Source organism: Loxodonta africana, chromosome 17, assembly GCF_030014295.1.
Source record: "Loxodonta africana isolate mLoxAfr1 chromosome 17, mLoxAfr1.hap2, whole genome shotgun sequence".
NCBI classification, from domain to species: Eukaryota; Metazoa; Chordata; class Mammalia; order Proboscidea; family Elephantidae; genus Loxodonta; species Loxodonta africana.
In genome coordinates this window covers 65,330,564-65,357,024 of record NC_087358.1, presented here as the reverse complement: position 1 = coordinate 65,357,024, position 26,461 = coordinate 65,330,564, and the positions used below count along the sequence as shown (strand labels likewise).

At 44.9% G+C, this 26,461-nt stretch overlaps 1 protein-coding gene across 2 annotated transcripts; it reads right to left on the bottom strand.

The window, feature by feature from the left end:
- On the bottom strand, positions 1 to 22,862 carry CBY2 (chibby family member 2). 2 transcript variants are annotated; one of them, XM_003412611.3, is made up of 3 exons: positions 22,676 to 22,862; positions 22,292 to 22,372; positions 1 to 1,330 (listed from the first exon to the last, which is right to left on the bottom strand). In XM_003412611.3, exons 1-3 carry the CDS (start codon positions 22,748 to 22,750, stop codon positions 107 to 109), a joined length of 1,380 nt encoding a protein of 459 aa, XP_003412659.2. In that variant the 5' UTR covers positions 22,751 to 22,862; the 3' UTR covers positions 1 to 106. The 2 variants fall into 2 exon arrangements, with proteins under 2 accessions (XP_003412659.2, XP_010590910.2); XM_010592608.3 differs by lacking the exon at positions 22,292 to 22,372.
- Positions 22,863 to 26,461: the final 3,599 nt, after the last annotated feature.

Genomic DNA, 26,461 nt, shown 5'->3' with positions numbered 1-26,461 from the left:
GCGCGAACTCGCGGGAAAGGGCGAGGAGAAGAAAGGAAGGCGGGAGATTGTCTTTCTGGGAGCGTTCCCTGCCCCAAGCTGGGTGCCTCAGCGCGCCTTGGCGGCTTCAGACGCGGCTGGGCTTCTTAAGGTCCTTGTTCTTGGCCGGCATGAAGGCGTACAGCTCCTCGATAAGCATCTCCATCCGCGCGGTGACCTCGGTCACCGTGTCGATGACCAGCTTCTGCTGCAGCTTCAGCTTGTTGTTCTCCCACAGGGCCTTGTTCTCCTCCTGGCAGAGCCTGTGCTCCTCGCGCAGCGCGTGCAGCGCCCGGTTCTCCTCCTGCAGCAGCCGGTTCTCCTCGCGGAGGACCTGCAGCGCCTGGTTCTCCTCGCGCAGGGCCTGCAGCGCCTGGTTCATCTCCCGCAGCAGCTGCAGGGACTGGCCGGCCTCCTGCAGACCCACGCCGCCCTTGCTCGCCTCCTCCTCCCTGGAAGCGCTCACCAGCTTGTTGACCATTTCGCGCAGGGCGCGGAGGGTCTTGGAGTCGTCCTGCGTACTCGGGGGCCCTTTGGGCTCCTCGAAGGGGGAGGAGAGGCCCGTGGCCTGGTCGGGCAGCAGGCCGGCACTGTGGGGCTCCTCGTGGGGCGAGGCCACCGGCTTGCTGTCCTCCGCAGGGACTGCCTTGTCCTCCGTCTGGGCCCAGTAGGCCTTTCTCTGCTCCAGCAGCTGCTGCAGGGCCCGGTTCTCCTCGCGGAGGAGCTGCAGGGTGCTGCTCTCCTGGCTGCGGAGCGCCTGCAGGGCCGTGTTGTCCTTCTTCGCCGGCTCGGGGGCCGCGCTGTCCTTGTGCAGCGGCGGCGGGGAGGTCCTGCTGTCCTGGCGGCCCAGCGAGGCCTTGTGCTCCTCCCAGAAGGCCTGCAGGATCTTGTTCTCCTTGCGGATGGTCTTGTTCTCTTCCCTCAGCGCCTTGTTCTCCTCGCGCAGGGACTTGTTCTCCTCCAGCAGCAGGTACTCCTTGGCCAGCCGCTTGTGGTGCAGCTTGTGGTGGAAGGAGGAGGAGGGCGAGAAGTAAGGAGACTGCAGGCGGCAGTTCTCGTTCACCCACCGGCCGTCCTGAAAGACGAACATCTCGTCGCTGAGCTGAACGCGGGGAGGGTTGTAATCCAGCTCGAGGTCGGCTTGGGAGGTGGGGCGCTCCATGGCGTCCAAGGGCACGGAGGAGAAGCGGTTCAGCGGGTACGAGTGCTGGCTGACGACCCTGCGGCTCACCCTGGGCAGGGCGGCCTGTCGCGCGCACCTCGGGGTGGTGTACAAGTTGTGGAGCCTCAGGAACGGCTCGGCTGTGCCCCTCTGTGGGAGAGAACAAGCCCAGCGTTAAAGAAGGAACTGACAGGCCCAGTGCTGGCTGACACACCAAAGTAGCCCAGTCTGGGATGCTTCCAGAAAGTGGGAGCAGGTGGAATGCTTCCTAGAGGTGACAATGGCAGCAGTGCCTGGGTGGCTCAACAAAGCACTCAGTTGCTAACTGAAAGATTGGAGGTTGGGATACACCCAAAGGTGCCTTGGAAGAAAGGCCTCGTGATATACTTCTGGAAGATCACAGCCATTGAAAACCCTGTGGAGCACAGTTCTACTCTGACACACATGGGGTCGCCATGATTTGGAGTCAACTAGATGGCAACTGATTTGGTTTTGGCCTGGCCTCTGTGGGCACTCTTGTACTTGGCCTCCTGGGGTCCTCACACACAAGTATATCACAGTGAGATGCACCCCAAAGGCACTGACTTTAAAGCCAATCAAATATTTTGAGGCCGAGCCTCATCACTTACCAGTTAGAAGAACTTAACCAAACTAGTTGCAGTTGAGTTGATACAGACTCATGGTGACCCCCTGTGTGTCAGAGTAGAACTGTTCTCCATACGTTTTCAAAGGCTGATTTTTTGGAAGTAGGTCACCAGACTCTTCTTCCAAGGTACCACGAGTGGACTCAAACCTCCAACCTTTTGATTAGGAGTCAGCTGTGCTGTTTTCACCACCCAGGGGCTCCGATCAGAACTTAGACAAGTTATATTTGATCTCACTGGGCTTCAGGGTCCACATTTGCAAAATGGGATAATTGTACCTTCCTCTCCTGGCTCACAGAGACAGTTTTAGCATTAGAAGAGGCAGTGCATGAAAGCACTAAGCACGGCTCTGGCACACTTCTGTCATCCAAAAGAAGAACAAACTGGCCCTCAAGCTGCCCCAGCCCCTGGTGTGCATCCTAACCCAACATGAATTGAGGGGTAGTGTAATCACACATATGGCACCCTAATTGCTGTGTCCTAAACGGCGGTGCTTTTGGGCAGCGCAGCCTTCTCCTTTGCCCCATTCTTCCTTGCCCCATGCAGAGGTACCTCGGAAGAAAGGACTGGCGATCTGCTTCAGAAAGGTCACAGCCTAGAAAACCCTATGGAGCTGTTTTGCTCAGCACACAGAGGGTCACTATGAGTCAAAACTCAACTGCAACTAACAACGGCAAAAGAGAGGAAGTTAGACACCATGATCTCAAAGGCACCCTCCAACATTAAAAATCAGTGAAATGTGCCTGCAGAATGGAAGTAATAATATACATGCCCTGCTTAGTTCACAACACAGTTGTGAGGATTGAATGAGATAAGGAATGCAAAAGTGTTTTTAAAACTGCCAAGTGGTGTAGAAGTGTAAGATACTGTTATCAAGAAAAGTAGATTTCACTAATGGAAGAATTTTGAGATGTATTCAAAAAGTGGCAAACAGGTGGGAAGTACGCTGGAGAAGAGGGGTAATTGGAGCAATGAATTTAAATAAAAATAAGATCATGATAAAAAAAATTTTTTTTTAATCATGATAGCTACTTCTAAATACACCGAATGCATTCCATCCAAGTACATTTGAAATACTCCCCAAATATCAATTCTTCATTTCTCAGGTTATTTCCCAATTTTGCAGATAGAGAGGATGGGAAATAAGTTAGTTATCTGCATTATCTATATATATGTGTGTGTGTGTATACAGATACGTGAATTACACGGTGTATAAAGTTGGTTAGGATTCTTTAAGGCCCAAAAAAGAGTTAGATAAATAGAAGGCACAGTTATAAGCCATTAACTTCGCAATAAGCGCGTGTCGTTAGCTTTGTAAGGATATGCTTAACGTTCCAGATAGCAAAGGCGGGAGGGCATTCTGCAATCAGCTCCTTATTTACTTTAAATAAATTCAGCCTCCCTGGTTTTTCCATTTCTGAATTGGGGAAGCACATGGACTCTTGTGGCTGAGTCTGTGATCAGAATGAACACATATCAGAGTTGATAGTCCAGACAAGCATTTTCCTTGTAAGTTTCAGGCCCCTTCATGCTAGTTTCTGGGAAGGATTAGCCCAGTGAATAAAGAGTGAATCTTTAGAGGTCCATGTTTGCCCTGGTACCTGTGCAGGGCTCTGTCTCAGCAGGATCTGGCCCTAGAAAATGTCATTATTAGCTGTCATCTAGTCAGCCCTGGCTGGTGATGATCCCATGCACAATGGAATGAAATGCTGCCCCAGTCCCACGCCAGCACCTTGACTGGTTTAGGATCAGACTTTTGTGACCCATGGAGTTTTTATTGGCTGTTTGTCAGAAGTAGATCATCAAGCCTTTCTTCCTAGTCTGTCTTAGTCTGGAAGCTCCACTGAAACTTGTTCAACATCATAGCAACACGGAAGCCCCCACTGACAGATGGGTAGTGACTGTGCATGAGGTACATTGGCTGGGAATCGAACCCGGGTCTCCTGCATGGAAGACGAGAATTCTACCACCAAACAACCACTGTCCCCCCAGAAAGTATTATCGTGGGAAAATGTGGTTTTAATCAACAGAGTGCCCCGAACCCAGAAAAGGCAAGGGAGGAAAAAATAGCGAGCCCTGGTGCTGTGCTGAGCGTTTCACCTACTCAGTTCATTTCATCCTCACAGCTCTGACTTCAAATGTGTTATTATTCTCATTTTATAGATGGAGAAACGGAAACTCAGACAAGTTGAATAACCAGCACTAGGTCACTCACTAAGACACAAGCCCTGGCCTGGTTCCCTGAACTTGTCACATGGGGAAATCACCACGGCACTATCAAAGGACTGAATGCACCTTGGAGATCAAGATATTTTTTCTTAACTTTTTATTATAGAAAATTCCAAACATTTTTTTAAACATACAAAAGGAGAACAAATAGTCTGATAAATTCCATGTACCCATCACCCAGCTTCAGCAATTAGCAAGTCAAGGCCAAACTTGTTTCATTCACCCACCACCCAAGCCCACAACTGCACCCCCATCACTGGATTATATTTAAAGCAAATCACAGACATGGTGTCATTTTCTCCATAAATAGTGTGTATCTTTTTTACACAGCCACTACCACTGTTGTTGTTAGGTATACCGAGTTGATTCTGACCCACAGTGACACTACAGGACAGAGTAGAACTGCCCCATAGGGTTTCCAAGGCTGTGATCTTTGTAGAGGAAACCTTGCTGGCGAGGTGGTTAAATGCTATAGCTGCTAACCAAAAGGTCAGCAGTTTGAATCTACCAGTCGCTCCTTGGAAACTCTATGGAGCAGTTCTACTCTGTCCTATAGGGTTGCTATGAGTTGGAATTGACTCGACGGCAGCGTGTTTGGTTTTCGGTTTGGAATCTTTATGGGAACAGACTGCCACACCTTTCTCCCTAGGAGCAGCTTGTGGGTTCGAATCTCTGATCTTTGGGTTAGCAACTGAGCACCTAACCACTGTGCCACCAGGACTCCTCTTCTGACTCAAAGCTACCCTGTATGACGGAGTAGAACAGCCCCATAGAGTTTTCCAAACTGTAATCTTTACAGGAGCAGATTACCAGGTCTTTTTTTCCTCGGAGCCACTGGGTGAGTTTGAACTGCTGACCTTTTGGTTAGGAGCCAAGTGCTTAGCCTGTTAGCACCCTTGTAAGATTTGCCAAATACTGAGTCAGTGTTCAGATTTCCCCAGTGGTCTCATAAGGTTTTCACTATTACTTTGATTCAGAGAGCTTTTGTTTTTGATCCAACCAAGTGCTCAAAGAGGAATCACTAACAATTTATGCTGAAATGACCTTTCAGTCATCCCATTCAGCTACCTTTATCCTGTATCCACATCCTGAGCAGAGGCCCCTCAACAGAAATGCACTAAAATAAAACCCTACCCCGTAGGCTGATCCCTCACTGTGGACAGTCTGGGCATTTGAGCCCTTGTCCTTGTACTCCTTATGAAGGTGACCTTGGTCACATCCTCTTACTCTGGCCTCGGTTTCTGCTTCTGTAACGTGAAGGTTGGAGGCTTTATCTCTAAGTGCCCTCTTGTTCTAACTTGCTCTGATCCAATGGAGTCACGTTTGTGAATTAGCACCGCCGAGGCCCTAGCCTTGGCAGCCAGCACCTTCTTTTGCCACCTAGTTGACATCTTGTTCCTATTCTTAAATGGCCAGTGTGCCCCAAGCAGACCCTGTGCCTTCTCTGCTTTGTGCCCATAGCACCTAATCCAGGAACTGTTGATGGACTAATAGGTCCCCTTTACTTCCTTAACCAGGAAGCCAAATAGTCTTATTACTAAGCCCTGCTGTCTTTCCTCTTATTCACAAACAGAACCAAAATGATGGCCGAATTCGGTATTGCCTCATTACTTTGTTTCTTAGGACAATTAGATAATTTTTAATAGTCTTGTATATATTTTAATGGGTATTAGAAAAATATGCCTATTTTATAGAAGCCATAATTCTACGGTACATAATTCTATATGGTTATGCACCCTAGGCGATACAAACAGTTAATGCGCTTAGCTGTTAACTGAAAGACTGGGGGTTCGAATCCACCCACAGGTGCTTTAGAAGACAGGCCTGTTGATCTACTTCTGAAAAATCACACATTGAAAACCTGTGGATCGCAGCTCTACGCTGACACACGTGGAGTTGCCATGGGTCGGAGTTAACTTGGCGGCAACTGGTTTTATAATCCTGCAGATATTCTTCAGATGTGACTAAAATAAGGGCACCTTTTCCACTTTTGAAAGCGAGAAGATTTAAAAGAAAAATTAAGTAGTACAGGCATTTTCAGATAGAGCAAGAATCATGATTGAACTCTGGGCAAATGTTGAACCAAGACAAATTCTTTCTTGTGGCATTTCACTGATTCTGATCAGGCTTAACTGGACCTGGTCCTCAAAGGAAAGAACTTTTTGGCCTTCTGAAAACACCTCACCCTCGTTGTACTCCCACTCTGAAGGTTCTTTCGCTGATTCTTACTCCACATTTATGTCAGTGAATTGACTGACTAATTTGGCATCTGCTGTGTCCCACGGGCTCTGACCCTGCCCTCATGGAACTTCCCATCAATCTGAAAAATCAGTGAATGGCATCTATTATTTCTTGTTGCAAATGAGGCAGGTCAAAGTACAACAAGCATTAATGCAGGTGTGGTGCAGAGAACAGGACTGGGCATCGTAAAACCTGAAGGGAGTCCTGACTCTGCATGTGTGATTGTGTGCCCTGCACAAAGCACTGAATTTCTATGCCTCAGTTTCCATATCTGGAAAATGTGGTTGCTAACATGATTCAAAGAGCCACCCCATATGGTTGTGCAGGTTGTATGCTGCTCACCACTAGAGGGTGCCATTCACAACTATTATTGCAGTGCACCACCTGTGCAACCGTACACAACAGTCTTGTGAACATCTGTCCTACTTACTTCAGAGGGTTGTAAAGTTCAAAAATAAAATATGTGACATTCACTTTGTTTATCTATAAAGAGCTACAGACATGCAAGAGTTATTACTCTGCATTCAGAAAACATTGCTTAACGTTTCCTTAGAGGAAGACAGTTTAAAACAAGAAAAAGGAAATAGCATTTACTGAGCAACTACTATGTGCCAGATGATGCACTAATTGCTTTACGTATTCATATATAATTCTTACCAAAAAGAGCTAGCATGAAAAAGGCATGGCTCTGTCCAAGATCACATAGCCAGCAATGAGACAGAGTCACGGTTTAAAACCAGGATATCTGACTCCACACTCACTGTGAATTCTAGCACTTCACAACTCCCAGATATTTTATTTTGCATGTTGATATCATTACATATCAATGGCTCTCTTATGTTCTGTTCTCTCTTCCCCCCCCCCGAATACTTTGCTGTTCTCTCAGGACAGTGACCTGTCTTTTATTTATTTGGCATTCCTAGCCCTGGGAATTAGAACAACACACTTCATATACAGTGGAGGTTTAAAGAGTTCTTGCCAATGAATTAATCAACCAAAATGTACTGCAAGGTGAGAAGGACCTGTGAGGCTGACCTAGACGAAACCGTTAATACCCTACCAGTTGGGGCCTACAAAACTGGCAATTTCATTTGTCTTAATATATTTAACATATTTGGTAAAGCTATGCCAAATTAAATTCATGTTTAAAGCTTTGAAATAGTAGTTACAGTGCAGAGCTGCGATGCATGATCTATAACAGCGGGGTTTTCCCCCTGTGAATTCCACAAACCCCAGCTTCGTCTGTCTACTCTTTGAAAAGAAACTGCCTCCCTGCACACAGCATGCGAGTTATCCAGTTCATTGTCTTGCACTTGTAATCCACTGAGGATACCTGTGCCAGGTGCCACTGAGTCAGTTCTGACTCATGGTGCCCCATGTGTGTCAGAGTAGAACGGTGTGCTCCATAGGGCTTTCGGTGGCTGAATTTTCAGAAGTAGATCACCAGGCCTTTCTTCCAAGGTGCCTCTGAGAGGACTTGAACCTCCAACCTAAGACGATTCAGAGCCACGTCAAATGGGTGTGCAGATCTCGGAAGTCACCTCTAAAATGAGCCTCAACATAACCTGCTCTGCCTACTTCACGGGGTTGTTGTGGGAGGACAGGAAAATGCTGGGTAAGCCGTCATAAAGACCAAACAGATGGTTGGCTTTACTGTTAGGGTTTAAACATTCCTGGCTAAAGTGCTACAGCGATTCCTAGATGTATTTCTTTCTGAAAGGGTTTTCCAAAAAGCGAGTGTCTAGCTTAAGAAAACATATGCGTACACAAGATCCCAAGCTTCCTTAGGCATGTTTAAAGCCAGCTCCTCCTCACTGGTCTCTCAGTCAGTGGTATCACTGGGTTGGTTTCATAGGCTGAGCTAATCTTCCCTTGGTGTCCTCAAGCCCTGACACGAGGTCTAGGCCAGTAAAAAGCCTCCGGAACACTCCAGAAAGCTTCTGGAACCCTACTTCTAGCTTGTTGAGTGATCCAGCAACCTGGGAGGCAGAGCACATGCCAGCATGGTCCAAGTTACCCATGAAGGAAAGGATTGTCTCTTTCCTGGTCTCTGTGAAATGCCTTCGCATATGGGCACAATACCCAGTAGGTGGGAAAGAAGAAGATTGGCTTCTTTGTGGAAGAACGGAATGTGAGGGTATGCAGGAGTGGGATATGAATGACCAGGGGACGCATAGGAGTTCCTGGGTAGTGCAAATGGTTAACAGCAGTTTGAATCCACTCAGAGATGCCTCAGAAGAAAGGCCTGGCGATCTATTGCAAAGAAATCAACCACTGAAAACCCTATGGAGCACAGCTCTACTCTGACAAATGTGGGGGTGCCATGAGTTGGAGTCAACTCAACAGCAGCTGGTCATAACAGCGTCCCATCAAGGAACATAGAAAGGTCACTGAGAGACTCTGTCCTCAAGGAGCAATGTGCTCACATTGTGACAGAGTGATGCATTAGTGCTGGGGACCCACAAGGGGCCCTGGGCACAGACATCTCCCTCATCAACCCCCAAAAACAGCCAAACCCATTGCCACTGAGTCAATTCTGACTATAGCAACTGCATAGGACAGAGTAGAACTGCCCCACAGGTTTCCAAGGATGACTGGTGGGTTTGAACTGCCGATCTTTTTTAAAAAATTTTTATTTTACTTTAGATGAACTAGTTTCTCATTAAACAGTCAGTACATGTATTGTTTTATGACATTGGTTAGCAACCCCACAACATGTCAACACTCTCCCTTCTCAACCTTGAGCTCCCTATTACCAGCTTTCCTGCTCCCTCCTGCCTTCTAGTCCCTGGCCCTGGGCTGGTGTGCCCCTTTAGTCTTGTTTTGTTTTATGGGCTTGTCCAATCTTTGGCTGAAGAGTGAACTTCCGGAGTGACTTTATTACTGAGGTGAAATGGTGTCTGGGGGCCATACTCTCAGGGTTTCTCCAGTCTCTGTCAGGCCAGCAAGTCTGGTCTTTCTCTTTGAGTTAGAGTTTTGTTTTACATTTTTCTCCAGCTCTGTCCAGGACCCTCTATTGTGATCCCTGTCAGAGCAGTCAGTGATGGTAGCCGGGCACCATCTAGTTGTACTGGACTCAGTCTTGTGGAGGCCGTGGTAGATGTGGTCCATTAGTTCTTTGGACTAATCTTTCCCTTATATCTTTAGTTTTCTTCACCATCCTTTGCTCCCAAAGGGCTGAGACCAGTGGAGTACCCTAGGTGGCCGCTCACAGGCTTTTAAGATCCCAGACGCTACTCACCAAAGTAGAATGTAGAACATTTTCTTTGTAAACTATGTTATGCCAATTGAAATAGATTGAACTGCCGATCTTTTGGTTAGCAGCCAAAAGCTTCTGGATTGAACCCTTCCTTAGCATTAGGCAGGGCCCCTCCTTGTCATCTTTTTATCAAATGTGAGTGTCCTGGAAGGGAAATGTTCATAGTCACCAACGACAGTACATCCCTGTCAGGTTGCTGGTCTCTAAGTGGAGAGCATGGGGGAAGAAGCCAGTTGAAAGAGATGAGTCAAAGTGTAAAGGGGACGTGATAAGACAAACGTCACTTTCTGGTGCCAAAGGGTTTCTAAGTAACAGATCTCTCTGTGTGGGACCTTTTGGAGAGCAGTTTTGTGGGGTTGGTGGCCTCTCATCTAAAGAGTTTGTGGATGGGACTGACAGTGACAGGCCAGGCTTAGCTGACAGGCACTGAATTTTCTCTACTCCTGGACGAGTGTGGCTGCCATAGCCCAGAGATAGCCAAATGCACCCAGGAAAGTCCAATCCTATTGACCAAGGTTTTTAAACACCTATTTTGCCAACATTATTGAGGGTTGCACTGATAGTTCAGTGGTAGATTTCTCGCCTTGCACGTGGTAGATTCAGGTTTGAGTCCCGGCCAATGCACCTCAAGTGCAGTTACCACTCAACTGGAGGCTTGCATGTTGCTGTGATGGCGAACAGGTTTCAGTAGAGCTTCCAGACTAAGACTAGGAAGACAGGCCTGGCAATCTACTTCTGAAAATATGCCAATGAAACCTTATGAATCACAATGGTCCAATCCCCAACCCGTTACAGTGATAGTGCAGAACTGGGCAGGGTTGTTGTTTTGTACATGGGGTCCCCATGAGTTGGGGGTTGCTATGAGTTGGGGGCCAACTAGATGGCAGCTAACAACAACAACAACAAGACCAGATAACATTCAGCCATCCGAGGGGCCTTTAAGACACATGAAGCGAGAGTCCCAGGATCCTGGGAGGAAAAGCCAAATATGCCATCAGCTTTCAGACGAGATTACAAGGCTGACTTTCGTTATTATATTTTAAAATTAACTCAGCTCCCAAGTATTACGATAAAGTCGATGTTTGTTTTAATAAATTCTAACAAGCAAATGGATAATTCCAAGGTAAATGTGATTGATTTTGATAAAATTAAAATATTAGCAGCAAAGAGGATAAAGAAGACATCACATGTGGTAGTTTTCGCTAAATATTTAACACAGCATCTCCTGAAATCTTCCTCCGAACAGTTACTCAAACTGGCAAAGAAACAGCTCTGTCAGCAGAATTCCAAAGCTTCTGAAGAACAAGCCAGACAAAGGGGACCGTGAAGGAAAGGCAACCCCAGGGGTGAAGGGGCCACTGGCTGGCCTGTCCCTGCTCGTTCTGACCTGGTGCAGATCCTTCATCAAAGATCTAAGAACAGACAGTGCCTTCCTGAAATTCACACATAGCTCTCATTAAGGCAATGTGGAAAATGCCTATTACAACAGAATCTTCTACGAAAGGAACCAGGAGGTCAGCTAGCTCGGGCAGGAAATAAGCAATGGCTTGCAAGTTAATGTGCCGGAGGGAAATAGATCAGCAACACTAGTATTTAATGTGAGGAAGAAAAACTGGAAATCAATTAGACTTGAAAAGACCTAAGAGTGATCCAAACAGTGAATTGGAAGATTTACAGTGTAATGGGGAGGCTTACACACCCCGTGTGGTTGGGAGCCGGAGAGGCCAGAGGCACTTTGGGAACTGCTGTAGCATTTCCTTTCTAGAATAAAGCAGCCTGTGCAAATACCTGCAGAAAGCTCAGGAATGAGAGTTAAGGTGCGGGTAGAGGAGGTGTTGTCTCCTGGAAGTAGATCACAGCTTTGAGCACCTGTTGGAGATGCTCTAGGTAGGAGCCGGAGGAGGGGGTTTGGGCATCTACAGCTGTAGATAAACTGAACCTTGCTACACCTTGGGATTATCCTTTTGCCTGTGGCCTGCCTCAGTGCCTCACAGCACAGCACAGCCCATGGGCATTGAGCTGGGTGCCAGCCCCTAACTCCAGCTCTGCCATTACTACTGGGGTTACTGGGATTTCCAGTTTCCATACCTATAAGACATCGACTTCACACCTGCATGGCCCATGCCAGGTACATGATCTGATGATCAGTCTTCAGTCAATATTTCCACCTCCTCTTGTTTACCAGATCGTCCTCTCCCCTAAACCTTGCGCTGTCTCATTTTCTGGAACAGACGCTCAGAGTACTTTGGGGAGGTATAGCCACCACACTGAGGTTCCTGGGTGGCTCAAACAGCTTGCCCTCCACTGCTAACCTAAAGCTTGGTGGTTCGAACCCTCAGCGGTGTCACAGAAGAAAGTCCTGGCTATCTGCTTCTGTAAAGATTGTTGTCATGCACTGTTGAGTCAATTCTGACTCGTAGTGATGCTACAGGACAGAGTAGAACTGCCCCATAGGGCTTCCAAGGAGCATCTGGTGGATCTGAACGGCCAACGTTTGGTTAGCAGCCCAGCTCTTAACCACTGCGCCACCAAGGTTCAGTTTATCTACAGTTATAGATGCTCAAACCCCTCCCCCATAGCTCCCACCTACAGCATTTCCAAAAGGTGTCTGAACATAGAGTATGGTTTATGCCCTCTTGTCACGTATACCCACGAGGCCGCTACCTGTCCATCTAGGGCACATGTACCCAGACAGCAGGCATCCTTTCCCTCCATGTGCCTTCCACCCCAGACCCAGCAGTACCCCCAGGTCATGCAGCAAAGGAAGTGAGCAGCTCCAGAACAAGCCCGAGCCTTCTTAGCCACTCTCCACTCACGTTCTCCTTCTCTCCTCCCACTGCTGGGCCTGTTTCTGGGAGCTGGGGAAGGGGCATCAAGCTAAGCGTAGATGGGAAGAATCTCTCTTTCCAATCCCCCATCTACCCCATGACCAATCCTTATTCCCACCCCCAGGCTGGAATCTTCTGCCTGTGTCTTAACAGTGCAAAGATTGATTTATGTGAGCTGTGAAGGGACCAAAGGAACAATGCGCCCCCCATTGGAGGTAAAGTGGCCAAATGAACAACGTGCATATTTCAAGTGGAATCAGACTTAACACAGGGTTCCTGAGCTGTAGAAACCCCTTGGCAAGTCATCCCATCTGAGGACCAGGAGAAGGTTATATTCTGGCTAGGCTTCATGAGCTGAAATAGAGAAGTGGCTGTTCATTACAAAGTGATACCAACACCAAAAAAACAGACTGGTTGCTGTCGAGTCGATTTCGACTCATAGCGACCCTATAGGACAGAGCAGAATTGCCCTATAGGGTTTGCAAGGCTGTAAATCTTTACAAAGCAAACTGCCACATCTTTCTCCCAGGGAGCAGCTGGTGGGTTCAAATCACCAACCCTTTGGTTAGCAGCTGAGCACTTAACCATTGCACCACCAGGGCTCCTCCAGAAAGTTATAAGGATAATATAAAAACAAATATCCAGGAGGCGGGGCCAAGATGGCGGACTAGGTAGACACTACCTCGGATCCCTCTTGCAACAAAGACTCGGAAAAAAAAGTGAATCGATCACATACATAACAATCTACGAACCCTGAACAACAAACACAGATTTAGAGATGGAAAACGAACAAATACGGGGAAGCAGCAATTGTTTTTGGAGCCTGGAGCCGGCGTCCCAGTCAGGTAACCTTGGCGCCCGGTTTAGGTCAGGGCCCAGGGGAGCTGACGGCGCAAACAAGGGGCGCAGCCCTACCCCCCTGAACTCACCCCGGGAGGCGGCCCAGCCGGTTTGCACAGGCGGCGTGGCAACTCAGCCGGTGGGAAAAGTCCCCGGGACGCAGTGACTGGTCTTGGAGCTGGGAGAGCAGCGTCCCAGCCGGGGAATCTTGCCACGGGGCTTTTGACTGGGCGCTCTCATGGCGCAAGCATGGGGGAGCAGCTCCATTCCCCTGAACTAACCCCGGGAGGGGGCCCAGACGGTCCGCGAGGGCGGTGCGGCGACCCGGCTGGTGGGACAAAAAGTCCCTGGGAGGCAGCGACTGATTTTGCAGTCGGGAGTGCACCGGCCCAGCAGGGGAACCTTGACGCTGGGCGTTGGACTGGCAGTGGAGGATCTGACCACGGCTTCAGCAGGCCAGATCCCCGGGGGCAATCTCCACACAGCCAGCACACGTAGGCGACACGCCCGTCGGGAATCTCAGATAAAATAGTCATTCCAAGCAAGACAAGCAACTCTGGCTATATTCCGAGGTGCTACTCTCCTATCTCTCTGATCCCTCCCCCACCCTCCCCAGGCGGCTTCATTAACATTGGAATTTCCTGAGCCAGAGGGAGAACAGCTCCGCGGCGGCTTTGCTTCCCCCGCCCCTTTTTTTTTTTCCTTTTCCTAACCCACTCTTTCGGCCTGAGAGAAGGAACCACAAAAAACCCAGGGACCAAAAATCCATCCCTAATTGGACTAAAAACACAGAACCAGCTACAGCCAAGCATATATGATCCAAATCTCAGACTTTCATCCTTACAGGGAACAAGGTGGCGGTTATAATCCAAAGGCAGTTCTGATAGGGATCTGACTGCATTTTTTTTTTTAGCGGATTTTCTGGAAAAACTAGTTTCCCAGTGATGGCTCGGAGACAGCAGTCCATATCAAACCACATAAAGAAGCAGACCATGACAGCTTCTCCAACCCCCCAAACAAAAGAATCAAAATCTTTCCCAAATGAAGATACAATCCTGGAATTGCCAGATACAGAATATAAAAAACTAATTTACAGAATGCTTCAAGACATCAGAAACGAAATAAGGCAAACTGCAGAAAAAGCCAAGGAACACACTGATAAAACAGTTGAAGAACTCAAAAAGATTATTCAAGAACATAGTGGAAAAATTAATAAGTTGCAAGAATCCATAGAGAGACAGCATGTAGAAATCCAAAAGATTAACAATAAAATTACAGAATTAGACAACACAATAGGTAGTCAGAGGAGCAGACTCGAGCAATTAGAATCCAGACTGGGACATCTGGAGGACCAGGGAATTAACACCAACATAGCTGAAAAAAAATCAGATAAAAGAATTAAAAAAAATGAAGAAACCCTAAGAATCATGTGGGACTCTATCAAGAAGGATAACTTGCATGTGATTGGAGTCCCAGAACAGGGAGGGAGGACAAAAACATAGAGAAAATAGTTGAAGATCTCCTGACAGAAAACTTCCCTGACATCATGAAAGACGAAAGGATATCTATCCAAGATGCTCATCGAACCCCATTTAAGATTGATCCAAAAAGAAAAACACCAAGACATATTATCATCAAACTTGTCAAAACCAAAGATAAACAGAAAATTTTAAAAGCAGCCAGGGAAAAAAGAAAGGTTTCCTTCAAGGGAGAATCAATAAGAATAAGTTCAGACTACTCAGCAGAAACCATGCAGGCAAGAAGGGAATGGGACAACATATACAGAGCACTGAAGGAGAAAAACTGCCAGCCAAGGATCATATATCCAGCAAAACTCTCTCTCAAATATGAAGGCGAAATTGAGATATTTACAGATAAACACAAGTTTAGAGAATTTGCAAAAACCAAACCAAAGCTACAAGAAATGCTAAAGGATATTGTTCGGTCAGAAAACCATAATATCAGATACCAGCACAACACAAGGTCACAAAACAGAACATCCTGATATCAACTCAAATAGGGAAATCACAAAAACAAATTAAGATTAATTAAAAAAAAATGCTCATAACAGGGAACCACTGAAGTCAATACGTAAAAGATCACAACAATCAAAACGAGGGACTAAATAGAGGTGGCATAGAACTGCCATATGGACAGTGATACAAGGCCATATAGAACAATACAAGTTAGGTTTTTACTTAGAAAAATAGGGGTAAATACTAAGGTAACCACAAAGAGGTATAACAACTCCATAACTCAAGATAAAAGCCAAGAAAAACGTTAACGACTCAACAAATATAAAGTCAAACACTACGAAAATGAGGATCTCACAATTTACAAAGAAAAACGTCTCAGCACAAAAAAGTATGTGGAAAAATGAAATTGTCAACAACACACATAAAAAGGCATCAAAATGACAACGCGAAACACTTATTTATCTATAATTATGCTGAATGTAAATGGACTAAATGCACGAATAAAGAGACAGAGAGTCTCCGACTGGATAAAGAAACACGATCCGTCTATATGCTGCCTATAAGAGACACACCTTAGACTTAGAGACACAAACAAACTAAAACTCAAAGGATGGAAAAAAATATATCAAGCAAACAATAAGCAAAAAAGAAGAGAGGTAGTAATATTAATTTCTGACAAAATAGACTTTAGACTTAAATCCACCACAAAGGATAAAGAAGGACACTACATAATGATAAAAGGGATAATTGATCAGGAAGACATAACCATATTAAATATTTATGCACCCAATGACAGGGCTGCAAGATACATAAATCAAATTTTAACAGAACTGAAAAGTGAGATAAACACCTCCACAATTATAGTAGGAGACTTCAACACACCACTTTCGGAGTAGGACAGGGCATCCAGTAAGAAGCTCAATAGAGACACGGAAGACCTAATTACAACAATCAACCAACTTGACCTCATTGACTTATACAGAACTCTCCACCCAACTGCTGCAAAGTATACTTTTTTTCCTAGCGCACATGGAACATTCTCTAGAATAGACCACATATTAGGTCATAAAACAAACCTTTGCAGAATCCAAAACATCAAAATATTACAAAGCATCTTCTCAGACCACAAGGCCATAAAAGTAGAAATCAATAACAGAAAAACTAGGGAAAAGAAATCAAATACTTGGAAACTGAACAATACCCTCATGAAAAAAGACTGGGTTATAGAAGACATCAAGGAGAGAATAAGGAAATTCATAGAATGCAACGAGAATGAAAATACTTCCTATCAAAACCTCTGGGACACAGCAAAAGCAGTGCTCAGAGGCCAATTTATATCGATAAATGCACACATACAAACAGAAGAAAGAGCCAAAATCAGAGAACTGTCCCTACAACTTGAACAAATAGAAAGTGAGCAACAAAAGAATCCATCAGGCACCAGAAGAAAACAAATAATAAAAATTAGAGCTGAACTAAATGAAATAGAGAACAGAAAAACAATTGAAAGAATTAACAAAGCCAAAAGCTGGTTCTTTGAAAAAATTAACAAAATTGATAAACCATTGGCTAGACTGACTAAAGAAATACAGGAAAGGAAACAAATAACCTGAATAAGAAACGAGAAGGGCCACATCACAACAGACCCAACTGAAATTAAAAGAATCATATCAGATTATTACGAAAAATTGTACTCTAACAAATTTGCAAACCTAGAAGAAATGGATGAATTCCTGGAAAAACACTACCTACCTAAACTAACACATTCAGAAGTAGAACAACTAAATAGACCCATAACAACAAAAGAGATTGAAACGGTAATCAAAAAACTCCCAACAAAAAAAAGCCCTGGCCCGGATGGCTTCACTGCAGAGTTCTACCAAACTTTCAGAGAAGAGTTAACACCACTACTACTAAAGGTATTTCAAAGCATAGAAAATGACGGAATACTACCCAACTCATTCTATGAAGCCACCATCTCCCTGATACCAAAACCATGTAAAGACATTACAAAAAAAAGAAAATTACAGACCTATATCCCTCATGAACGTGGATGCAAAAATCCTCAACAAAATTCTAGCCAATAGAATTCAACAACATATCAAAAAAATAATTCACCATGATCAAGTGGGATTTATACCAGGTATGCTAGGCTGGTTTAATATCAGAAAAACCATTAATGTAATCCACCATATAAATAAAACAAAAGACAAAAACCACATGATCTTATCAATTGATGCAGAAAAGGCATTTGACAAAGTCCAACACCCATTCATGATAGAAACTCTCACCAAAATAGGAATTGAAGGAAAATTCCTCAACATAATAAAGGGCATCTATGCAAAGCCAACAGCCAACATCACTCCAAATGGAGAGAGCCTGAAAGCATTTCCCTTGAGAACGGGAACCAGACAAGGATGCCCTTTATCACCCCTCTTATTCAACATCGTGCTGGAAGTCCTAGCCAGGGCAATTAGGCTAGACAAAGAAATAAAGGGCATCCGGATTGGCAAGGAGGAAGTAAAATTATCTCTATTTGCAGGTGACATGATCTTATACACAGAAAACCCTAAGGAATCCTCCAGAAAACTACTGAAACTAAAAGAAGAGTTTGGCAGAGTCTCAGGTTATAACATAAACACACAAAAATCACTTGGATTCCTCTACATCAACAAAAAGAACATCGAAGAGGAAATCACCAAATCAATACCATTCACAGTAGCCCCCAAGAAGATAAAATACTTAGGAATAAATCTTACCAAGGATGTAAAACACCTATACAAAGAAAACTACAAAGCTCTACTACAAGAAATTCAGAAGGACCTACTTAAGTGGAAAAACATACCTTGCTCATGGATAGGAAGACTTAACATAGTAAAAATGTCTATTCTACCAAAAGCCATCTATACATACAATGCACTTCTGATCCAAATTCCAATGCCATTTTTTAAGGTGATAGAGAAACAAATCACCAATTTCATATGGAAGGGAAAGAAGCCTCGGATAAGTAAAGCATTACTGAAAAAGAAGAAGAAAGTGGGAGGCCTCACTCTACCTGATTTCAGAAGCTACTATACAGCCACAGTAGTCAAAAGAGCCTGGTACTGGTACAACAACAGGCACATAGACCAGTGGAACAGAATTGAGAACCCAGATATAAATCCATCCACGTATGAGCAGCTGATATTTGACAAAGGCCCAGTGTCAGTTAATTGGGGAAAAGATAGTCTTTTTAACAAATGGTGCTGGCATAGCTGGATATCCATTTGCAAAGGAATGAAACAGGACCCATATCTCACACCATGCACAAAAACTAACTCCAAGTGTATCAAAGACCTAAACATAAAGACTAAAACGATAAAGATCATGGAAGAAAAAATAGGGACAACCCTAGGAGCCCTAATACAAGGCATAAACAGGATACAAAACATTACCAAAAATGACGAAGAGAAACCAGATAACTGGGAGCTCCTAAAAATCAAACACCTATGCTCATCTAAAGACTTCACCAAAAGAGTAAAAAGACCACCTACAGACTGGGAAAGAATTTTCAGCTATGACATCTCCGACCAGCGCCTGATCTCTAAAATCTATATGATTCTGTCAAAACTCAACCACAAAAAGCCAAACAACCCAATCAAGAAGTGGGCAAAGGATATGAACACACATTTCACTAAAGAAGATATTCAGGCAGCTAACAGATACATGAGAAAATGCTCTCCGTCATTAGCCATTAGAGAAATGCAGATTAGAACTACGATGAGATTCCATCTCACTCCAACAAGGCTGGCATTAATCCAAAAAACACAAAATAATAAATGTTGGAGAGGCTGCGGAGAGCCTGGAACTCATACACTGCTGGTGGGAATGTAAAATGGTACAACCACTTTGGAAATCTATCTGGCGTTATCTTAAACAGTTAGAAATAGATCTACCATACAAGCCAGAAATCCCACTCTTCGGAATATACCCTAGAAAAACAAGAGCCTTCACACAAACAGATATATGCACACCCATGTTTATTGCAGCTCTGTTTACAATAGCAAAAAGCTGGAAGCAACCAAGGTGTCCATCAACAGATGAATGGGTAAATAAATTGTGGTATATTCACGCAATGGAATACTACGCATCAATAAAGAACAGTGACGAATCTGTGAAACATTTCATAACATGGAGGAACCTGGAAGTCATTATACTGAGCGAAATCAGTCAGAGGCAAAAGGACAAATATTGTTTAAGACCACTATTATAAGATCTTGAGAAATAGTATAAACTGAGAAGAACACATACTTTTGTGGTTACGAGGAGGGGAGGGAGGGAGAGGGTTTTTTACTGATTAATTAGTAGATACGAACTGCTTTAGGTGAAGGGAAGGACAACACTCAATACATGGAAGGTCAGCTCAACTGGACAGGACTGGACCAAAAGCAAAGAAGTTTCCAGGATAAACTGAATACTTCAAAGGTCAGCGGAGCAAGGGCGGGGGTTTGGGAACCATGGTTTAATGGGACTTCTAAGTCAATTGGCAAAATAATTCTATTATGAAAACATTCTGCATCCCACTTTGAAATGTGGTCTTAAATGCTAACAAGCGGCCATCTAAGATGCATCAATTGGTCTCAACCCACGTGGAGCAAAGGAGAATGAAGAACATCAAGGTCACACGACAACTAAGAGCCCAAGAGACAGAACGGGCCACATGAACCAGAGACCTACATCATCCTGAGACCAGAAGTACTAGTTGGTGCCCGGCCACAATCGATGACTGCCCTCACAGGGAGCACAATAGAGAACCCCTGAGGGAGCAGGAGATCAGTGGGATGCAGACCCCAAATTCTCATAAAAAGACCATACTTAATGGTCTGGATGTGACTAGAGGAATCCCGGCGGTCATGGTCCCCAAACCTTCTGTTGGCAAAGGACGGGAACCATCCCCGAAGACAATTCATCAGACATGAAAGGAACTGGACAGTGGGTGGGAGAGAGATGCTGATGAAGAGTGAGCTAATTATATCAGGTGGACACTTGAGACTGTGTTGGCATCTCCTGTCTGGAGTGGGGATGGGAGGACAGAGAGAGTTGGAGGCTGGCAAAGTTTTCACGAAAGGAGAGACTGGAAGGGCTGACTCATTAGGGGGAGAGCAAGTGGGAGTAAGGAGTAAGATGTATATTAACCTATATGTGACAGACTGACTTGATTTGTAAACGTTCACTTGAAGCTCAATAAAAGTTAATAAAAAAAAAAAAATATCCAGAATGTTTTCTTGTCCTGTATTTTTCCCTCTTGCTGAACATATTGCCTAGATTGTAAAAATAACCTCCGCCATGTACAAACAACAACAACTTATAAAGAATGGAGGTGGTCCCTGGGTGGTGCAAATCGTTTACACTCAACTACTAACCCAAAGGTTGGCAGTTTGAACCCACCCAGAGGCATCACAGAAGAAAGGCCTGGAGATCTACTTCCGTAAAGATAACAGCCAACAAAATCCTGTGGACCTCAGCTCTACGCTGTAATGTGATGGCAATGAGATTGGTTCTTTGGTTTATAGGAAGAATGGGAGTCCCAGAGTGCTCCAAACAAGTAATAAGCTCAACTACTCACCAAAACGTCGGCAGTTCAAGTCTACCCAGAGCCACCTTGGAAGAAAGACCTGGCAATCTAATTCCCAAAAATCAGCCACTGAAAACTTTATCGAGCACAGTTCTATTCTGACACACATAGGGTCACCATGAGTCAGAGTCGACCCCAAAGAATGCTAAAGGTTTTCTTTCTAATCATGTACTTCTCCTGAAAATTCTTAAGAAAAAACTTTAGGAAAATAAAAATAATATGGAATGCCCACTGGCAATCGAGCCTCCTCGTACACATCCCTGGACAGAGCTTTCAGATCGTTACCTCTGCATTTGACTCCTCCACCCTACATTTCAGCCCCTCTGGCTGCCCGTCCATAGTCTTCAAACAGGGCCTTAAGTGACTCTGGAGAAGTAAGTCTGCCCCTTTGTGACATAGCAGCAGTAGGAATCCAATCAGGACCCCACCAAGGAAACAGCAGGAGGAAATCTGGGTATTCCAAGCCTGTCAGGACTTTACCAATTCATTGACCTCTGCCTGAATCCCTATCATAAAAGCATGCCAATCTCTCCTAAGCCCTCTGTCTTTGGTACATAAAAACCAGTTGCCGTTGAGTTGATTCCAACTCATGCAGACCCTACGTGTGTCAGAGTAGAAACATGCTCCATGGTGTTTCCAGTGGCTGATTTTTTGGAAGTAGATGGCCAGACTTTTCTTCTAAGGTGCCTCTGTATGCATTCGAACGTTCAACTTTGCAGTTAACAGCCGAGCACTTAACCATTTTCACCACCCAGGGACTCCTCTTTGATACATTGGTGTTGCTATGTGCTGTCAAATCAACTGATTGATAGTGACCCTCTAGGACACGGTAGAACAGCCCCATCTGGTTCACTAGGCTGTAATCTTTACAGGAGCAGATACCAGATCTTTTCTCCTGTGGAACTGCTGGTGGGTTTAGACCACTGACCTTCCTGTTAGCAGCCAAGCACTTAACCATCGTACCACCAGAGCTCCTTCTTTGATACATAAAAAGAAGTAAAAATTTTTTATTATTTTTTTTACTTCTTTGGGCTTAATTCTCTTGACACCTCCAAATAGTCTTGTATCCCTTGGTCTGTATACTAGGCCTTCTAATGGATTTGCTTGCATACTTTTGATTCCAAGACCTAGTCCTATTTCTGCCCCCAGAAATCCAGACTGGTTGCACAACGGCTAGTGCCAAAAGATCTCGTTTTGAGAAGGTCGGGTCGTTTCAGAGAATTGTAGAAACTTGATATGTTAGAACTGGAAAGTCTTAGGGAATGATCTAGCCCAACCCCTTCAAGTGAGGGAAGAGAAATCCAAGTCCCAGAGTAGCAAAGTTGCCTCTCCCAGACATATAGCTGGTCGGCAACCAACCCGGAACTGGAATCTGAGGCCCTGCCTCCTCTACTTGTTCCGAGACGTCATGCTAGAGTTTGGAAAGAGGAGGATTAGTCTGACTAATGTGGCGGTTACACCCTTCTGTCACAATCCCTACCTGAAGTAGAACCACACTGATTGGAATTTCTACGTTTTCAGATCTGGTATCTCTGTTCCTTGTAAAATTTGGCCAGGAGTTCTGTGGAAAAGAGAAAATAAGATTTCTGCTTCCCAGCTCATTCTCTGGGCCTCAGTTGGGCACTGGAAAAACAACACTTCCTACTTCTTTATTCCCCTCTGGGCCATCATGGACATTATGAAAACCCAAGTCTAAAAGAATGTGTGGATGATATCTGGTAAGATGTTCATCAGTCTCTGAACAGAAATTAAGACAGATGTTTTAGCTGATGTGAAAGCCTTCTGGGTGTCTTTGAAGCAGAGACAGTCATACCTACATCCTTGTCTAAGATTATTATTTCTATCTCAGGTAAAAAAGGCATACCAGTGTGAGGTGCCAGGTATAGGTCTGCTGCAGAAGTTGGTCATCCAAACACTCAGAACATTCCAGAGGTGACATCACAAAACCATATGGTGTTCTTCAGGGCTCATGGTTTCTCTCTGAGCATTGCAGGAGGTAATAAGGCATCAGAAGGCCAGGAAGAGCTTGCCCCTGGCTGTGTCCACATACCTGGCCAGGTCAGTGTGACACACAATAGCCCAAACAGCAGCCCCTGTTTGGTCATCCCAGCTGCCATTCACATCCCCACTGCAAGGCTGGGCTGAGACTGCTTCCCTCTCTCTAGACATGGCATCTTCTGCTTGGAGTTGGACCACTGAAGAAGGAAGGAACCCAAACTGAACTCTGCCCAGGCCAAAGGAGGAAATGTAGAAACTGTATCAAGATCACAAGGCTGACATCTGCGCTTTGTGAGGGGAGCAGCCCAGCCCCTCTCGACAAAATTTTCCAATTCGCCTTCACCTTTTTGTGCCTTTGTGCCTAAGACATGTCTCTTGTAGACAGCATATGTTGTTCTTGTTGTTATTAGGTACTGCCGAGTCAGTTCTGACTCACAACAGCCCTATGTACAACAGAATGAAACACTGCCCCGTCCTGCGCCATCCTCACAATTCTTATGCTTGAGCCCATTTTTGCAGCCACTGTGTCTTCCTCTTTTTCGCTGACCCTCTACTTTACTACACATGATGTCCTTCTCCAGGGACTGGTCCCCTCCCAATAACATGTCTAAAGCATGTGAGGTGAAGTCTTGCTATTCTCGCTTCTAAGGAGCATTGTGGCTGTACTTCTTCCAAGACAGATTTGTTCATTCTTTTGGCAGTCCATGGTATATTCAATATTCTTTGCCAACACCATATAGATGAGTCTTTTTTTTTTAACCCAATCTGCCACTCTCAGCCTCTTGACTCACGTGTTTAATCCATTTACATTCACAGTAATTATAGATAAAGGAGGACTTAACTTCTGCCATTTTGTTACTAGTTTTCTGTATGATTTAGCCCATCTTTGTTCCCCTTTCCCTCCAGTGCTGACTTATTTTGTATATAGATTTTTGGTGTGTATGTGCTGAGCCATTTATTGACTCAGAAGCAATGGGTTTGGGTTTGGTTTTTTTTTGTTCCCCTTTCCCTCCAGTGCTGACTTATTTTGTATATAGATTTTTGGTGTGTATGTGCTGAGCCATTTATTGACTCAGAAGCAATGGGTTTGGGTTTGGTTTTATTCTGTATATAATTTTTTATTTACTTTCTCTGTGGTTACCATGAGAATTTGGTCTTAATTCTATCAGAGGCTGCTCATGGGGACATTCGTTCTGGTTATTGATGTAACTTAAGCCTCTGATTAACCAGAGAGCCCCAATTCCCTATTAGTATGCCATATGCAGGAAAGGAAATGGCGGGCCAGGGTCAGCAGGTCCAGGGACACCTTAACTGCCATTCAGAGTCTCCCACGCCCAAGTTACAAGTTACACCCTGCTTTAAGAAACCCGATGTACAAAAATTGGAAAATATAGCTACTCAAAAATCAAGAAGGCCATTAATTGCATTTTCAAAGAATTCTTCATTTTTTATAAGGGAGCTTGTCTCAGGATTCCTTTAAGTGACTAACGCCCATATTGTCTGAAAACACTACTGAGGTTTCACTTGTGCATACCTCACGGAAGCACCTGTATATCCGGTGAGTTATAGCGAGAAGATCTGCACCAAACACGGGAATGGGGACGTCGCCATGGTCTAGAGACCTGGAAGGGGCTGTGCCATCAATGGGCTGCGATGGTTGGGGCTGAGCTAAGAAGACTAATTAGAGAGAAGAAGGAAGCTAACATTACTGAACACCCAGTAAGTTCTGGCACTGTGCAAGACGCTCTACGTATGTCATTTCACCTATGTCGAAGTCACCAGCATAGATGCACGTTCTACCACCCTGGGGATGTAGTCCCACCTTGGGCTCCTCAAGCCCAGCATCCTGGTCCATTCCAGCAAATTCATTTGAGCCTTGTCCTCCCACAAAGAGATCTACAGTGCCAAGGAACACAAGCTCTGCTCCTACAAAGGTGCCACATGGACAAAGGCATCTGCTAGTATCCGCCGATGTGTTTTTAATTACTACTATAGGGTTGCTATCAGTCAGAATTGACTTGACGGCCCCCAGCAACAACAAAAAGTGATGGCACAATTTTGACCCGTGACCCAGTCTTTTCTAAGACCCATGAGGAATACTGAAGGAAGGAAGGAAGGGGAGGAACACACTAACTATCTTGCTACGTTAGCACGTGTACTGGTTTCGTAGCACAGCCTCAACAAGTTACCACAAACTGGGCGGCTGAAAACAGCACATTTACTTTCTCACAGTTCTGGACCTTAAAAGTTCGAACTCAAGGTGTCTGCAGGGTTGGTTCCTTCTGAGGCTCTAAGGGAAAATCGATATCATGCTTCTCCTAGCTTCTAGTTGTTTTTGTGCGCCATCAAGTCAACTCAGACTCATAGCCACTCTCATAGCTACCCTATACGACAGAGTAGAACTGCCCCATAGGGATTCCTAGGCTGGAATCTTTACCTGAGCAAATCACCAGGTCTTCCTTCCTCAGAGCTGCTGGTGGATGTGAACTGCCAACCTTTTGTTTAGCAGCTGAGCACTTAACCACTGAGCCACTGTGGTGGCTGCCAGCAATCCTTGGCTGGTAGATACTTCACTGCCATCTCTGCCTTGGTCTTCATGTGACATTCTCTGTGTTTTCTCCCCTTTTCTGCTCTTGTAAAGACACTTGTCATGGGATTTACCGCCCACCCTAATCCAGAATGATTTTGAATCTTTAAATATACCTGCAAAGATTCTTTTTCCAAATAAGGTCACATTCTCGGTTCCTGGCATACTTTTTTTTGTGGGAGGAGAGGTTTGGAGGAGGGGTACCAGTCCACCCACTACAGCATGAGAGGAACTTCCTTCACTGAATCCAGAGAAAGACATTGATAAAAACAAATGAGGCTGCAGGTGGAAAGGCCCTGTGCATGGGTGTCAGCAGACCAGCGTGCAAGTCTGGGGTCCAAGAAGTAGTCACTGTGTGGAGTGGACAAGTCACGCACCCTCTCAGAAGTTAAGTTTCCTTGTCCTCGAATCGGGCAAATTATACCTAACGTGAGGTTAACACGGAGCCCTGGTGGCACAGTGGTTAAGATCAGGGTTGCTAACCAAAACGTGGGCAGTTCAAATCCACAAGTTGATCCTTGGAAACCCTACGGAGCAGTTCTACTCAGGCCAATTGAGTTTTTTTTTTTTTTTTTTTTTTTTTTTTGAGATAACATACATAAAGGGGTTGACACCTCCTAAGCGCTCAATTAACAATCATTGTTTTGGTGCCCTCATTGTCTTGCTCCCTTTGGCTCAAAATTTTCGACAGCTGACACGTAATTACTGCAGCTGTTAAAAAGGCATGATACCAAATGTTGAAATTGCTTTTTCTTGTTATATATATTCACTACAATAGTTTTTTTTTTTTTTAAGTCACAATACTGCAGCTTGTATGAAGACTTGTTTGATCAATTTGCTTTTTGTTTTTAAAAGGAAGAGCATGTGGAGCTGGGCCATTCTGGTCCCTGTGTCTCCAGATGCCCATCCAAGGGGTCCCCTCCCCTCTGCAGGACACCAGCCTCCATAGCCCAGTGCTCAGGAGCTTCCTTCAGCTCGTCCCCAAAATGCCTGTTACTACTCAGATCACACCATCATCAATCATCCACGTTCCGTGAGCATCCACAATCGGTGGGCGCCGCGCAG

What these genes read in the sequence shown, in the direction of transcription:
- CBY2 (XM_003412611.3), bottom strand. Translation starts at nt 22,750, where the DNA reads ATGTCACCTCTGGAATGTTCTGAGTGTTTGGATGACCAACTTCTGCAG. An exon ending in ATACCTGGCACCTCACACTG is followed by an intron (nt 22,373 to 22,675) that starts GTATGCCTTTTT and finishes TCTTTTCCACAG; the next exon opens with AACTCCTGGCCAAATTTTAC. An exon ending in TCAGTGTGGTTCTACTTCAG is followed by an intron (nt 1,331 to 22,291) that starts GTAGGGATTGTG and finishes TCTCTCCCACAG; the next exon opens with AGGGGCACAGCCGAGCCGTT.